The sequence below is a fragment of the Solanum dulcamara genome, chromosome 1 (assembly GCF_947179165.1).
Source record: "Solanum dulcamara chromosome 1, daSolDulc1.2, whole genome shotgun sequence".
Classification (NCBI taxonomy): Eukaryota; Viridiplantae; Streptophyta; class Magnoliopsida; order Solanales; family Solanaceae; genus Solanum; species Solanum dulcamara.
Window position 1 is genome coordinate 177,146 of NC_077237.1, and position 18,386 is coordinate 195,531.

Sequence of the window (18,386 nt, forward strand, 5' to 3'; positions counted from 1 at the left end):
CTCGAAAAAAATAGGGGGTCAGTACGAGTAATGTATCGAGTATGTAAGGCATGAAAATCAGCATAATAAAGAACATAAGGTATGAACAACCATATCATAGAATCATAGAACATATAGTGAGATAAGAGAGTAATCAGTACATATGAGTGCCCTTTTAGGCCGGATGCCATGCATGCTTGTCTTTTCTCTAAAAATATTTTTTTCATATGCATAGAAAATAGAACATGTCATAGCACCGAACGATGTTGGCTCGCCCACATATGTCCCGCGTCCAGACATCTCATGTCCGAGATGAAAATTAAGCTAACTGACCAGGTGGCAATGCGTCTATAGCGCAACATATGGCCCTTCCCCATATCCCCCATATACATATACATATACATATACATATACATAGACATATAGACAACATGCATGAGAGCCCAACGAAAGTCATATATCTATCGGAGTGATAGAAGGTCAGTAACCTCCAATTGTATTATAGACTAACCATGGTCGCTTTGTCTCACCTGGAAGGAATAATTGCTATAAGATGAGACTATTATTCAAAAATCAAGACGAGAGTCATAGTAAGCACCTTTCAGGCATGAAGTCGTTCTTATCATAACCATCATAGACATATTCTCATTTTCAACACCATCAATGTCGTTGTAAAATATATCCATCATTATTGTCATAAAAGCTTGTAATACTGTAAACCTTTATTTTGAAAAAATATAGACATTTTGGAAAACATTGATGGGTTATAGGAAAAGTAGTCATTTCCTTGGGACCATTGACACCTAGCTTTTGAAAACAAAGAAAATATGAAAGCACTTATGAAATCATAACATCGGGATCATGCCTTGAAAGAAAAGGGTAAGTCTCACATACCTTGTACGCTTCCTTAGTCCATCCCACTTAACTCTTGGCCTTCCCAAAAATCTATAATAATGTTAACGAATGCAAACATTAGCTGTAGATATCCAAGATTCTCATCCTAAACTAGCATTTTATCTATCGAAATTTCAGCAGCACTTTTCCTGTAAATACACCATCCCGAAATTTCAAATCAGCCATAATATCAAAAATCATCCAACAACAACAACCAGCAGCACATGTACCATTAAGTCACTTCAATATCCCACAATACAAATCCAAACAACTAGCTCAAAATTTACGATACCAAAATAGAGTTCTTAACCTTTATTTCATAAAATCTCTAACCATATCAAACGGGGGGTCGTGTGGCTGCAACCAGCAATACCTACACCCTTTTAAAATACTTTAAAGCCCTACAACACGCAACTCAACTAGCTGCAACCGCAGAACCACAACGACAACACATTACGCGACTTCGATTTAATTACTACGACTTCTATTTAGTTATTTCTAACGTCAAGCATCCTTATACATTTTTTCCACTTCCAGCATCATTTAATACATTTAACATACCCCATAACAAACTCATAAACTTCAATTGAAAGAGAAAACCTTACCTTGCTCGAAATTCACCAAAACTCGCCAAAACTTGCCTCGGAAGCTCTCATAGCGTGGCTAAAATTTTGGGGCTGTTTGGTAGCGTTTTGGGCTGCTCCAAACCATAAATTTACATTACCAATACCTTCATAACATCCTGGTATACTCTAGATAATTGATTCACGAAACGAAATAAAAAAACTTACCTTTTTTCTTCTCCAAATCTGTAGGTCTTTCTCTCTAGTTTTCTCTTCTTTCTTTCTCTAGAACTCTCTTGAACTTGGAAGATAAAATGACTTGTTGATAAGGTTGATCATCAAACATATATATATATATAGGCCATTTTAGGGGGTGACACATGTCATATCCTAAGTGGTGACACGTGTCAAGCCCTCATTGGGTCAACGCACCACCTCCTCCAACCACAGCTGTTATGTGGCATGTGGGGCCCACACCTACATGAATTTTCTTGAACACTTTAGTCTTTCAAGAACATTCTTGAACACTTTGTGAAATTCTCGTTTTACCCCTAGCCTTTCACAATGTTACCAATTTAGGGCTGTTCACGATTTTGGTTAAAACCAAAACCAAACCGAAAATTTAACCAAACCGAATAAAAAAACCGACATTCAGTTTGGTTTGGTTTGGTTTGGTTTTAAATTTGAATAACCGATAATATTTGGTTTGGTTATGGTTATAGTAAAAAATAACCGAATAAATAACCAAACCAAACCGATAATTATATACATAAAAATTATAATTATTTATATGTATAATATTAGCTTTTCATAAATAATTAAAAATATTTTATACCTTTTAATTATTAATTTAATTTTAATATACTTATTATGTCCAACAATCCAAGCCCAATCCAAGCCCAACTCTCTCAACTCTCAACTCTGAAGCCCAACTATGTGAATAGCCCTAGAAAGTAAAAACCCTACTCTTTCTTTTCCTTTTACATTTTCACTTCCAACTATGTGAATAGCCCTAGAAAGTAAAAACCCTACTGTTTTGAGCATTGATTAGTTTGGAGCTTAAGCTAAGGAAGATGTACTTTTGATTATATTATGGTCTATGGATTCTCTAATATCTAGTTAGTTTAGTTTAAATATGTAATTTTTTTATTTATGGACAAAGTTGTTTGTATTTTGGAACCCCTATTTGACTTGCTCTTGTAAATATAAACTACGTTGCAAGTTTGGTGGACCTAATTTGCCATCAACATGTCTTTCCGACAATAAACCGAAAAACCGAACCAAACCGAACCAAACCGACAATAACCAAACCGTGGTTATTATTTTACTTGGTTTGGTTATGGTTTTAGACATTTAAAAACCGACTAAGTTGGTTTGGTTATGGTTTTAATCAATAACCGATCCAAACCGAACCATGAACACCCTTAGTTACCATAGGCCACTTTGCGAATTTTCCTTTTTTCTCTTTGTGTTTCCCAATATTTCCACACTATTAATGTTCATAAATAATATTCATAACCAACTTATATATTAAAATAAATTTTGGAAGATGGTCATTCCCTTAACTTTACCACGGCTATCTTAAAATATCCAACCGTATAAAATACGGGATATAACATCCTCCCCTTTAGAACATTCGTCAATGTTGATGAATCAAAGGTGTCTGTATGTGGTATGGAATAAAAAGAACAATAATGAAACAGTCATCGTTGGTATCATACGTGATGAGCTTCTTTCATTTATCAGTATGGGTAGCTAGAATATCATGCTCTTATGATAGTTGTATGAAGGACAATACGAAAGAAGTAAGATTAAGATAATTCAAGTATGTAAAAAGGAGTTGCATGAATGAGTTAATGAGGAGGTGTGAGAGGTTGGTGGTAGTGGGGTTAAGAGAGACAAAGGTAGGTTGAAGAAAAATTAAGAGATGATTAGACTTGACACAAGTGTAATTTATTATGGACATGCCCTTATATAAGAGTGTACGAAGATCAAAAATTATGGTAGGAGGCTAATAAATAACTTAGTGTGGATATATTTTATGTGGAAAAGACATTCAGGGGACTAAACATAAACGAAAGGAATCCACTAAAGAAGATCCGTATTCATTCTTTTTTTTTTCCGTAAGAAGGCGGGAGCTAGCCTCCTATCCTTATCAGCAGTATAGTTTTCTTTTCTTTAGTATGTATTAACATATGTTGCTCCATATAATCTGTATCTTGCTATGCTACACATTTTCTTATAACATTGTTTCAAACATCTTTTTTTTATTTGAGTTTTTATCAAAAATAATGTATATCTCTACCTTCATAAAGGTCTGCGTTTATCCATTATCTCAAAATTATTTAAATTACATTGAATGTGTCATTATTAGAAATAAAATATTATATATTTTCATTTATACACACACGCAAAAAAATAAGTTACAAAGTTTTTTATATGCAATATATATATATATATATATATATATATATATATATATATATATATATATCCCGTGTAATACAGCTTAAAACACAATCTAAAATTTTATGAAAAGACATTCTGCATATCGAGATGTAAGATCTAGATATTGGCTATTATATCGCGAATACAAGATAAAACAAATCGCCGAACAATTAAAGGGAAAATTAGAAGAATATTTACGGATAGTAGAAACAGTAGATCACTTGGATAAAAAATATAACTGATTTAGACAAGAACGAGTAGTTAAAGGAGATCTTATAAATGCCTTAAGGTGGAAAATACAAAGTCATGAAAGAGAAATAAGATACAGTAATAATAGAATTAGATGGTGTAATATGCGCATAAGAGACAAGGCGTACCAGCTAGGATAAAAAATTAATGCAAAATCAACCTTTATTTTAGAAATTTAAACGAGTACATAAATGGCTTCAAGAAGAACTATGTCACAATTTAAAAGTAACAAAGGTAGAAAACGAGTTAAGGCAATTTTTAAACCATTCTAAAGCAGATCTAGATCAATACACAGGATATTTATACACACAGTTAAAAAGGTCTAGAAAGACAAGTTAGTTACTCTAATATTAGTATAAGACGTTACAAGGAAATACTTCATTTTATTCCATTAGGATAATATTCATGCCATTAGAATACGTAATGAGAATTTGATTAATACAAAATTGGATACACGAAGAACGAAAATTTAGATCTGAACTTAAAAAGAACCTTGCCTGGTTAAAAAAACAGTTAGATAAATCAATGTTTCAAATACAGCCTTATTCTATAGAAGGTATATACAAAGAACAGACTGAGCTTAGAGCAGAGTTACTTCGAGAAATCTCTAGCATACAAGACGACATTAGATTTAGTACTTATAGATAGAATTATACGAGGTACTTTGAAAAGTTAACTCCATATGATAAACAAAATAGATTCACTAAAACATCTTGAATACTTAGATTTAAGAATACATCCTAAAAAGAAATACAAGGCTTTACATAAAACTAATACTACTAGGTGTAATTTCGCACAAGGAGAACACATATTACATTCTGAAGATAAACATCACAATTCTTTGATAGACTTAATTACAAATTTTAATGATAACACCCAGTTAAAAGACAAAGGAGTAATACGCCACTTAGAAACCTTAGAAACTATTATAAATAAACTCTCAATCTCATTAATATTGAGTCTAAGAATCTTTTTAGACTCAATAAATAGAGTAAAAAACTCTCTTTTTAAAGGTTTTAATAATTTTACTGAAGCCTTAGAATATGCCAGAGGAATGCTTGGGCCAAATTACTATATTTCTCCAGCTCTAAGACAAAACCCAACCCAAATTCCTCAATATAATATCCAAAAAGATCCAGACAAGTTTATTTTTTGTGATCATTGTTCTACTACGACTAAGGCATTCAAAAGACTCAATACTAAAAATAAGGCCCTCATTCAAGAAAATACGAGACTTATGAAGTAGATCGAGACTTTCCAAGGTAAGTTTGTTCTTAAGATAGATATAGGTACACAGACTCCAGAAATGAGTTCTCCATCTCAACCAAAAATAGATGAGACAGACGTGCATTCCCTTCTGAATGCTAAGAAATTTACTGTATCAGATCAAGATACAACTAGTCCGGTTCAAACAGTAACTGGTAAAAACATATCAAATCCGTTAACGGCTGTTACTTTGCCAAAAAGTGAAGAAGAGGGATCTTATTCCTCACGAAGAAGATTACCTAAAACTTTTCAAAACGACAGTTCCAGAAAGACTATGGCTCTGAAAGAGAAAAAAATAACAAAATCGAAGCCATAATTAAGCAGACTTTGAAATAATTTTTTAAAGATCACAAACAAGATAAGCATGTTATTAGTAAAAACGGTCCAAATCCAGAAAATGATAGAATAGTTTCAAATTCAGATGAAGATGCCAACACCAGTCCGATAAGAACACTAAGTTCAGATGAAGACTTTGGGAGTAATAATTATCAAGATGTCCAAGACCCTTATGAAGATGATGACTTAGGAATGAACTTCGACTCCATTGCCTTACATAATTTAGATACATAGTTCATACTAATACAGAGCCAATAAAAACAAGAGGATAAATATCTATACTAAGATGAGATCAAGATGCTGAAAGATAAAGACGTTTGTGGTTATTATACAAAGTAAAAAAATGTGTCGTGTGGGTATGCCCACTATTGTCTTGTAAAAGAGTGTTGTCACTATCCTCCAAAAGAGGAAAAAATTGTTGATAAGCACGTGTCTGTCTGTGTCAGTCAAAAAGATAAAAATTAATAATGCTTGTGACAGTGGGGCCCAATGAGCATCCGACGCGCACTATTAAAAAAATCTTATCAGTTTGTCGGCCATCAATAATTGGGCCACGTAGCGTGTCTTAAACTTTTTATTTCTTATCTCTTGAGTCTATATAAGAGATAGTTGTATGAATTGAAAAGATATAGTGAGAAGAATTGAAAGAATTTAGAGAGAATCAACCTACTACAAATTTCCAACATATTACCCTTCCTTTCATGTACAATATCCAACTCCTCCAACCAATCATCCCTAGCTTATACTAAAGTTTGAAATAATAATAAGTGTGTTTGTATGAAGTTTTTAGTTTATTTGCAAAGTCCTTCGTGATTTCCGAAAGAAAAACCTCTCTCAGATTACTCATGTAAGTCTTATGATGTTTATACCTTAGTTTCCCCCCAAAAATATGTTATTACTTTAAATGTTGGTTTTTCATATTAGTTATTGTTTCCATATGTAAATTACTGCATGTTTCAATTATTTTACCCTTAGTGTATGGTTAGCTTCTTCATCTCTTAACAATGACTATGGATTAACTTGTAAATTCCTAGGATCTTTGGCCTTGAAAGTCCGCGTAAGAACAAAGGATAAATTTGTTGCCAGATTTATAGTCAGGGTGGGGTTAAAGACGAAGTTGTTAAGAACACAGGTGAGAAAAAAGAGATGACAAGATAAAATAAAATAATAATAATAATAAAAAAGCAAAAACTAAGGAAAACGGGGTGTAAATAAGTAATAATTATAATTTGTGTGTCTTTTCATGTTTTTTCTCTCTTTATAACAACTTACCTAACTTTTTATATCGAGTGAAGTGAGTTCAAACTAGTCATATTATAATAATAATAATAATTTTTAAGTAGTTTTCAAATAAAATGGGATAATTATTATTATACCCAAAAAGGAAACTATTTACTATTGAATACCCTATTACTTTCATACCCCTTATTTTTAACTATTTCGTGCAGTTAATATTATGAGAGTATATAATATACTCTCATGATATCAAGCAGTTTCCCTGAATCACTATCTCTTCCTTCTTGATAAATTGCTTGATACCATCAAAGTATAATATACTCTAATGGTATCAAAAAGGAATAAGGGAAGGGGTACTAGCATAAATACACGTTTGATATCATGAATATATATATATACTCAGATGGTATCAAGTAGGAAGAGACAGTGCTTCAGTGAAACTACTTATTGACACCATATACTTTGATTTTGATGGTATCAAAGAAAAACAGTGATGCTGACATCAGGTGATGTCATGAACGAAATTAAAAGAAAAAAAATAAGGTAAGAGGGTAAATATTTTGGATCATGACTCTATTAATGACAAATAATTTACATTGGGTCTAATAACACTTTCGGGGCAGGGGCAGGAGTGAAACAGTGGAGGCCCAAAGTTCCAGAGCCCTCCTGTGCTAAAGCCCCAATGTTAAGCAAATGTCTTTCTGCTATGGAAGAAGGGAAAACAATGGCAGGTGAGGAAGAAGTGGAAGTCCAAGTCGAACAGCAGCAGCCATGCCCACCGCTGTCGAAGAACGCACAGAAGAAACTGTTAAAACAGCAACGATACGAGGTCAAAAAGGCGGAGAAAAGGTCATTGCTGAAAGAGCAGAAGAAGAGAGAAGGGGAGCGCAAGCGTAAGGAATGGGAGGAGAAGCTGGCTGGCGCCACTGAAGAGGAGAAACAACAGTTGATAGAGTCAAGGAAGTGCTTGAGGAAAGAGAGAATGGACCAACGCTCCGAAGAAAAAGGAAAGAAGATGCAGAGGCTCACTAAAGCTAAAGAAAATGGCCAAAATGTAGTTATCGACCTCGAGTTTGATCACCTCATGAATTCCAGTGAGCTCCATAGCCTCGTTCAACAGGTTTCTTTCTTCTTTTTAGGTTAAGTTTCAATTTGTCTCCATATGAATGAATTTTACACTATACACATTTTTGGTGAACTGGTGCCTTTTCACATAAAATACTTCCGTTGCTAGAGCCTAGAAGCCTAAAGTCATTGTATTTATTCCATTATCCTTAGATGGTTTGATTATATATGGTTTCTGTGAAAGTTGCGGCATACTTGAATACTCATGGCATGAAGCTGAATCTTGAATTATTTTTGCCCGTTTCTTGCTGCTTTACAAATGCACTTTTACCTTACATGTTTGAGGCGAACAAGCTAAAGCTATTGGACTTATGGCAGATCATGTACTGTTATGCGGTGAATGGAAGATGTAGTTGTCCTGCTCACCTTTGGTTGACTGGCTGTCAAGGAGAAATGCAAGATCAGTTGCAGAGACTACCAGGATTTGACAAGTGGTTAATTGAGAAGGAGAATGGGCCATATATTGAGGCATTCCAAGATCAGAAGGAACGCCTTGTATATCTCACTGCTGACTCAGAAACAACGTTAGACGTCCTTGATCCAAAGCATATATATATTATTGGTGGGTTGGTGGATAGGAATCGGTGGAAAGGGCTAACCATGAAAAAAGCAGAAGACCAAGGGATTCAAACAGCAAAACTCCCAATAGGAACTTACCTAAAGATGTCTAGTTCCCAGGTATGTTTAGTATTGCAAATCATTGAGCTACTTCTCTATGTTGCCTTGAGAACCCTTCATTGTAAACTATGGTAATGAGTGCTTGCAACCTTCTTTATGCTTGACAATTGTTTTTGCTGGTTAAGACGATTATTTAAGGTGTGCTGCTACGCTATGTGCCTCAGTTATTCCCCTGAAAAACAGCTCTGGCTAATAAGGCTCTTAATATGTCTTGAAGCTGAACTCTAAAGAGACTGCTCCTTGCATCTATGCTGGAAGAAAATCTAAAGACTGTTTCGTGACTTGCTATATGAACTTTCTTTAAATGCTACTGTTTCGTGACTTGCTATATGAACTTTCTTTAAATGCTTTGCCATGTCTCTGCAGGACATCAATGAAGTGTTATGCTTTCTTTTTCTTTTTTTCCAGATGATATAAAGTTGGGTAATTTGACTTTGACCTCTCTTGTTAAAGGATGTCAATAATCAGCAGATTGGATTATTGGCTCATAGTTTTCTAGAGCACTAGGGTAGGGGCTCCATAGAATTAAAAACATCGAACTGCTTAACATATGAATGTATTCTGAGGTAAAAGACACGTCACTAGCATGTATAAACTGTTAGTTTCAAATTGTTGCTGGTATTTCATAGTGGTTGGAACTTCCTAGATCTGAGAGTTGAGATCGAATTATTCAAGAGGCACCGAGAGATCATAGGACATACATACTAGTCTGAGAGACTATGGCTATTCAGGTTTATCTTGAAGCCAAAAGAATCTTGTTTGTGTTTCCTTCAATATGCACCGCCTTAAGCTATCCAGTTCTATGGTAATAATTCAATATTACCTTGATCAATATCTCAAAGATGTTGGACCTCTAATTATCTTATATGTATTTAGTGGCACCATTTATCTTTCTAGTAATATGTTGGTTCTTTATTTTGAGCATGTATTTTGTCAGAGAAGAAGTTTTAATATTAGCAACATGATTGATCCAGCAGCGTATCATTGAAATTTGAAACCACTAGGCAGATGCATGAATAGTGAATCTTTTATCTTTTGGTACAGCTAGTGGTGGCAAATTCAACTCATATTTGTGTGCCCCATCCCCCACCCCACAACCCATCCGCTCTCAACCTATTTTAACCATCGCATTTAAAATATGGGTCAAGCTGTTTTGAAACCTGTAAGAGAATGGGCTGAAAAGGGGTTCTAGACAGGTCAAGAGCCATTTGTGAGCTTATTTTGCTCATCTTAATCAATAGTGAAATTCAAATCATCACTCTGTAACATGAAAAAGTCAGAAACCAAATGATTAGTATAAAAGGGATAGGCATAATGGTTTCTTTTATAATAAAAATATTAAATCTCTCCTTTACTTGAAAATTGAGATGTGTACAGTATTGAATTGCTTCTGGCTTATGAGTTCAAATTATTATTTTTTCCATGCATGTTTATATTTTCCAACAAAAAGAACAAACTCATTGAAGTTATTACACCTCTAATTTAACATTAATTAAGAAGGAATGATATATAGATAGACACCTTAACTTAGCCTCAGTTGGCAACTAAATACTCCAACTTTACTTTGAGAATGCACATCTAGACACTTCAACTCGTCCTCATTGTGTCTCGTGGACTCCCAATGCCAAAGTGACACATAAATTTTGGAGATGTCTAGATGATCATCTTGTAAGTTGGTGTTCAACTGACACAATGGAGACAAGTTGAGGTATCTAGATGTGCATCCTCAAAGTTATCTATCTATGTATTATGCCAATAAGAACCCTGAAACCAAAATATTTCAAATCAAAGAACGGAACGTTAATATGCTCAAGTCATGGGGCTCTTCAATAGAGGGCAGATAAAGGTTAGGTGTATCATGGGGGTCTTACATCTTGAGAGAACATATGATTGCTCATGTCATCAAAAAAGAACATATGATTGCTCATAACATATGGAAAGTCTAAATGCTCCAATTTTTTTGTTGTTAGACTGGTAATATGGTCAATAGTAGATTCTCTTTTCTTTGCCAATAAATTGTTAGTGGCACTTTACTATATGGTCTGTGTAGAAAATTTTGAAAACACTGTTTGTCTAACATGTATTTTTCTTGTGCAGGTCCTTACAGTCAATCAAGTGGTAGAGATACTTCTGAAATACTTGGAGACAGGAGACTGGAAAACTTCATTCTTTGAAGTGATTCCACTAAGGAAAAGATGTGAGGGTGATAATGATATTGAACGGGAAGAAGTTACGGAAGGGAAAAATGATCACGAGGTTAAAATACATGATATTGAACTGGAAGAAGAGACTGAAGAGAAAGATGATCATGAGTCTAAAAGGCAGTGCATTGAGAATTGAAGTTTCAAAAGCTTCCTTTAGATCCTATCAGGATAGTTGTTGGTATTGTATTTGTTCTCCAGAATTTGCCCTGGAGAGACGGTAATTATAGTGAAGTTTGCCTTGTTGAGAACGTGCTTGGCTTTAATTTTCCTTTTGCACTATATGACTTTGTTTCTTCCTCGTGTTGTTCCTCATCTTTTTGGGTACATAAGCATGTTGGGAAGGATAGTTTTGTTGTGTTATATGGTTCAGCAAACTTGAGATGGCAAAAAGATATGTTTTTTTTCCTAGTAGATTTGACCAAAATAGTCTGTCCTATCTAAGTGTTCTTCCTGCGCTGTGTAATCCATTACAGCAAATTGATTAAGGCCCGAAGGTGTAGTACACTATATAGATCTGGCTTGTTGCAACTCTATTAGTCCATCTGATGTTTGAGTCCTTCATCACTGCATGCATATACTTGTGAATGAAAAACTTGATTGGTTTCAAGGATTTTGCATCAAAATATAAATAAGTCACAAGAAAGCACCACCGAATACTCAAAATAGACAGGCAGCATTATATACAAACAGCTAATTGGAGAGGTCACATTTGGCTCACTTAGTTCGAAAGAAACATTCCTCAACTTTGCAAAGAGCTATCCTAGATTAGGTAACAGATAAAAGACGGCAGTCTACTTTCTTCACTGCTCTTGAAGCTTCAACAACAGCTTAATTAATTCCTTCAGCAGTGAAACTGATCACTCCTGACCCTCCTCTGCAGGAGACTCAATGTCGTCACTTCCCACAGCAACCACAGCACACTGAGAAGCGATTCCATCCCCCTGCATATAAGTACCATTGCCCATTTGTGGTGGATACACATAGTAACCTGCATGCCGATGAGCCATTGGAAAATTATGAGGCAGCATGTGATAGGGTGGATCAACCATTGGACGCTTCAACAGCAAAGGCTCCCCTCTCAAGGATCCACGCTCACCACCATCAAACTCACGATAACGATGCAAGTACAAAGTCAAGGGTTCAATGTAGTCATCAAAACCAAGCTTGCTCATTGCCCAAAGAATGTCTTCAGCTGTGATAGTCTTGCGCTGCTCATGCTGGCAACGCTCATTGGCTTCACCTGTTACAAAGCTTATGAACTCAGAGACACATTCTTGGATGGTCTCTTTGGAGTCATCGGATATCTTGGCATGGGGAGGAAGGATCCTGCGCATGATTCTGATCACGTTTGCTATTGGCATGAATCGATCTTGCTCCCGAATGGTGCATTCAGAATCTTCTGCCTGTTGGTTGAGATGAGCGGGCACTCCCATCCTCATCTCCGTAGCTTAATTTCCATACAACAACAAATTTGCATCAGAGTCAAATGAAAAAGTATAGTATATACATATCATCAAAACCTTCGTCTAATTAAACATTATTAAGTCACATTTGCTAGTATTAATTAACTAATGCAGGTAACTTTTCAAGTATTGAAGAAATTACAAAACTAACTGCCCACGAATGAACCCCTTGACATTATCTAGCTCAATATTCTACCTCCAGTAAACTCCAATTTCTAGAAAAACACGTATTATTTGGACAAAAGAGATGGTGAATACAAACTATATTCCCTCGCATTTATCAGACCATCCAAACTTGCATTTGTTCAAAAGCCTTTTTTTCTTTTTAACATATATAATTGTGATACAGGAACAAATTTAAATTTACTTGTGTTAATTAGCATGGGATACATAGTAATATTATTTATGCCAAAAATAATGGCTTTAATTTGTGTTTTTTCAAACTTGGTAGTTTGTTTAATTTCTCCCTCTCTTTCTTTATTTAATTAAAGCAGTAAGTGTATGTATTTTTGGAGGTGGAGAGGTACACGTGTAGAAAAGGGGTAGAGAGGAGATAGCTATAGGTTAAAAGATTGCATGCATGCCACTTGTTTCCCTTAATTTTGTCTTTAAGAAAACCAGAATCATGGCCGCACCATGTACCAGTAGATCGATGATCCAGCAGAGAAATGACGAGTGAAATTTATTAGCCCAAATTAACAAAAACATTGCCCACAAATAAAGTCTGAAAAAGTGATGTATTTTATCTGAGAGTTAATAGTGAGTAATACATTTGTAAAAGTAAAAGAGAATTAAGCATACCATGAGCAGGTGGAGGAGGGGTTGGTTGTGGGAATGATGATGTGTGATAACCATGAAATCCTTCATTTCCTAAACCACCAATGTTAACATGTTTACCATTATTATCCATATCACTCTAGAGAGAGAGTGTATGAAGGCTATATATTGGCAAGTAGTAGTAAGTGTATATATTTATAGCTACAATATTTATTTATGAGAAAGGACACGTGGCAGAAGGGCGTAATGAACGAGAAGAAGACATTCGCCTGGATAAATAAGCTTTCACAGTTGGGCAGATGAGCATTGACCGGACGGACCCCAGACTAATTTAAACTTTGATTCATCAGCCATTTGGCCATTTAATTTCCTTTCTCAACAATTTATAGTTCCAAAACTCCCCCCATAAATTCTGTCAAAGTTGCACATTTTGATGAAAAAAGGTATACTCCTTATTCCAGATTACGATTTACACCTTACATACTACCCCCCTCCGTTTCGATGTTTTTAGTTTGGAAAACTCACACAAAACTCGATAGTTTAAGAGTTAATTATTTAGAGACATTGTAATTTGTATTCAAGATATATAACAAATCTCGCTCGTCTCTTCATTTCGCTCGAAACTCTCCTATATATGTATCTGTTATTCTATATATATGTGAATCACATCAGAACTATATATATTCCTCAATATATGATAGGAATTGAAACTGTTAATTAGTGATAAGGTACTTAATATCTTAAACGTATAAATAATAATAGTGGAGTATGTCTAATCATGTAGTTGGTTTCTCCTTTTCGTTTGCCAACACCTCCTTAATTTATTTTTTCTGTTTTTTAATAATTGTTTGATTATGTAAAACTTTGGTTATTTAAATAAGATTAAACCTGGAGGCTGGAAGAAACAAATAAAGACCTTCTTAACTTTATGAATCACCATTTATTTTGGAAAAAAGAGGGAGTACACTAGTAGCATAGAAAATACTAATAACTCTCTAAAATAAAGGCCAAAAGAAGAGGGTGAATATAAATCCAATTTTAATTTATCAGTGCCACAAATTTTAATTTAATAGAAGTTAGATGTTTATACATGGTATTTTGTTTAGTCATTATCCTTATCAGATGATTTTCATTCGTTATTATCTACATATGCATAATAAAATATTAATTATATATATGCTTTTTAATTGCTCTTTTGTTTTAGAAAAAGTCATTAATATTCTCCTAAATTACTATACAAATTTTCCCTTTTTTCATTTTATTCAAAACAAAGTGTAATAATAAAAATTAAGCGAAATGTAACAATTTCAATCTAATCGACCGTCAAGTTTTTTTGTGAAACGACATTTTCAACAACTATACATTGATATGAAGCACAATTTACTTACCAAACGGAGGGAGTATAATTTTGTTGACTTTATAGCAATCCGTTCTTTATTAAACTAATTAGTTATTTATCAAAAAAATTCAACTCACGGTATAAGAAAATAAATGAAATAGTGTAACTTCATTTTGCATTAATTTTCATATTCTTTGTGGATTGATTATTTGTCATCAATGATTTAACTTGTGATGTGTTTGAAAGTCCTCAATACGTTGAGCCTCCTTCTTCTTCTTTGAAAAAATTTATAATCAAAAAATAAAAATAAAATATAAAAACACAAATTAAATTACTAAAAAAAGTATTGACTCTCATTTTCATCATTTAAGCAAGTATTGAATTTATTTTTAGGGCTAATTGTTATTTATATATTTTGTGTCAATTAATTGATGTGATATGTACGTGCAACACACGTGTACTAGAATTATAAGAACACATATTTTACATTTAAATAAAAATAATATTACACCATATTGTAACTGCAATATTACATATTTCATTCTTTCTGTATACAATATTTTATATTTACACGATACACACGTGCAATGCACGTAAACTAATGTAATATCTAGTTATAGAATAATTACTTTATTTTACTTTTTTGTATAATTATCAGTATGTCTTTCACTAATTGGTTTTGCTTACGTCTTTTTTAGGGAAATAGTAATATTTTTTTATGGGCAGATTAAATAACATGGCTGATCATTTGACTCGATTTTTTTCCTTGTTGATGATTCAAGATTTTTTGTTTGGGTAATGAAGTCATGGATTGATTTAAAAATCAAGTGATATCCATAAAGACACTTTTTTTTTTGTAAGAAGTGTGAATAGTCATTGGAACACTATGTCCACCCTTTTATCGTGCTTATGCTTACATATAGTCCCCCTAGGTCCACATTTTCCCTCTTTTCTTTTGGAGGTATTTTATTTTAATTAATTATAAATGTGAAATTTTGAATTTTAGATTTAGTTTATTATGACAAAAGAAAGGGGAAGGAGGGAAGAGAGAGGAAGTGTGAAGGTTTAGTGCCACGGACATAGACTTTAATGGCGGGTCATAATATTTGGCTTTCATGTTTATTCTAGATTTTCTTTATTTGTTGGGGCGCTCAATTCATGTAGTAATATTATATATTTTATTTTTTGGGGGTATTTTTTTATATTGACACAATACACGTGAAATGCACGTAAACAAATCTAGTATATTTAATTATAGGAGTATCAAAATGAGGATGAAAAAATACTAGTAGTAATAAGCTACATTGTTAATGTTGCATTGTTATTATTTTTTAATTAAATGATGAGGCCCGTATTTTTTTTATTGAACCCATAAATAAATGGAAAAACTAAGTTCATGCTTCATAAAAATAAAATAATTACAAATAAATACCTCTTTACAATTCATATTCCCCAAGGCATGAGATTCTCGAGCAAAATACCGTCGCAACATCAATATACTGACATGGTCCCATTGAGGATGCTTCAGTTCTTAATGATACCACCACAGTATATATATATACTGTCATGGTATCATTAATGTCTACTTCAGTCCTTCAGCTACATCTCCATGAAAATCATCATATACTGGCATGGTATCATTAAAGATCATTTCATATAATCATTAAGGATCGTTTCATATAAATGTTGAATGATACCATCGTAGTATATATATACTGTGATAGTATCATAAAGATTTTTCTAAGTCATTCGATATTACATGAATGATACTACCACTGTATATTTATTTATTATAATGATATTTTGATTAAAAAAAGATATTGAAAATCCTTAATGTGACACTTTTATAATCTTCAATGATACCATAACAATATATTGATACCTTATCGGTATCATATAGGATTGGACTCTTGTTTTAAGAAATAAAAATAAAACAATTAAGAGAAAATTATTAAAATTCACAGTTTTATTTATTAAACTAATTAGTAAATATATTCTTTGTGATACTCCGTCGGTATGTTGATACCATATCAGTGTCATATAGAACTAAGCTTAATCCTCTATGGTACTCCATCGGCATATGATACCCTATCGATATCATGTAGGGTGGACGCTAATGTTAGCAAGACGTCAGCGCACGAATTTAAAAATAATTAAAGGGGGTACAGGGGTAATTAATTTGGCCAAAGGGGTATATAAAAGAATTATCTAGGGAAGGAGTATGAAGTGGTAAATAGTTTGTTTAAGGGGAATTTTCGCATATAGACACTCAAAAAAACACATTAATTATGCTTCATAGCTATAGTTTGCTAATAACAATTCGTAGCTATAGTTATAGCAACGTTTGTATAATTTGCACAATATTTGTATACGTTTGTATAATTCACTATACAATTCGCAGTTTTTATATAACGTTTGTATATTTCACTATACATTTCATGCAAAACGTTTGTATAATTCGATATACAATTTATAATGTTTGTATATTTCGCTATACAATTCAATTCGCGCACATCATTTGTATAAATTGCGCGAATTATACAAAATTCAATTGTATAATCGCTCGAATTATACAAAATTCAAAGTATAATTACAGCTAAATGTTTTCCGCGAGCCATAATTAATTCAATTTGCAAATTCTCGTAATTTTTATTTTCTTTAAAGGATCTATTTTGTGTAGTTTTCCCTAAATAAATATGTACAAACCCAATCGAGTAATAGGTGGAGCTAAGAAAATGAACAAAAGAAGCTAAAAAAAACAAAGTAAATTAAAAAGGCAACTAAAGTGGGAGATGGAAAAACTATCAGCTACATAAAGCTTCCTCGTCGAATCTATCGCCATGACTTGAGCTCCGATTAATCTGCCGCAACTGTAGAACTCAGCTTCTCAAGTCTCGTATCGATACAAGCCACTATTCTGATGAGCAGTTCTTGGATTCGATGATAGCTCCATTATTCATGCCCAGCAAATCGCTTCAAAAGGTAAACCATCCAAATAATGTTGCAATATAAGGTCCACAAATATTTAAATTTCATCACTTCCACAAGTATTTTATTTTTATTGTATTGTTAATCATACAAAATCAACAAATAGATAGAGTATGCTCCAAGATTGCACTATTAATCTTACAAAATAGTAAGAAAAAGATATGACCCAAAATTAGCGCTATTTTGTATTAAAGTCCTTTTTTTCCCACAGTCAGGAGTGTTTTTTTGTCTAGATTAATTTTCACACACGTCTTCACCCTCGCAAAACCACGACTCCATTAGGGTTTTCTCCTGAAATCCTGGTTACCTTCTCCCCCGCGAGCTTTTTCCTATTTTTTTTTTATCTTTCATTAAAAGACTCTACAATTAACAATTACAACTTTGTTAAATTATAAAAATTCGTTCTTTATTAAACTAAAATTATCTGTCGCAATTTTTCAACTCACGGTATGAGAAAATAAATGATTTGTACTTCATTTTGCATTAACTGTTATATTCATTGTGGATTGGTTATTTGTCATCAATAATTTAACTTACGATATATTTAGAAGCTTTTAATACGATGAATTCCTCCTCGTTGTTCTTCTTCTTTAAAAAAATGTACAATCGAAAAACGAAAAGAAAATATAAAACACAACTTATTAAATTACTAAAAGAAAATTAACTCCCATTTTCGTCATTTAAGCAAGTATTGCATTTATTTTTAATGCTAGTTGTTATTTTTTATAAATAAAAAAATTATATATATTTTATGCTAATTAATTGACGCGAGATATAAGTGCAACACGTATACTGAATTTACAAGAATATATATTTTACATTTAAATGAATATAATATTGC

At 33.2% G+C, this 18,386-nt stretch overlaps 2 protein-coding genes across 2 annotated transcripts; one reads left to right on the forward strand and one right to left on the reverse strand.

Moving 5' to 3' along the window:
- The first annotated feature begins 7,577 nt into the window (after positions 1 to 7,577).
- LOC129895736 (tRNA (guanine(9)-N1)-methyltransferase) lies at positions 7,578 to 11,389 on the forward strand. The gene is made up of 3 exons (XM_055971497.1): positions 7,578 to 8,091; positions 8,415 to 8,774; positions 10,872 to 11,389. The coding sequence occupies exons 1-3, from the start codon at positions 7,654 to 7,656 to the stop codon at positions 11,112 to 11,114; spliced, it is 1,041 nt and encodes a 346-aa protein (XP_055827472.1). The 5' UTR covers positions 7,578 to 7,653; the 3' UTR covers positions 11,115 to 11,389.
- Positions 11,390 to 11,796: 407 nt separating this feature from the next.
- Positions 11,797 to 12,426, reverse strand: LOC129895744 (nuclear transcription factor Y subunit B-6). Its single transcript, XM_055971508.1, has one exon. It carries the CDS (start codon positions 12,415 to 12,417, stop codon positions 11,836 to 11,838), a length of 582 nt encoding a protein of 193 aa, XP_055827483.1. The 5' UTR covers positions 12,418 to 12,426; the 3' UTR covers positions 11,797 to 11,835.
- Positions 12,427 to 18,386: the final 5,960 nt, after the last annotated feature.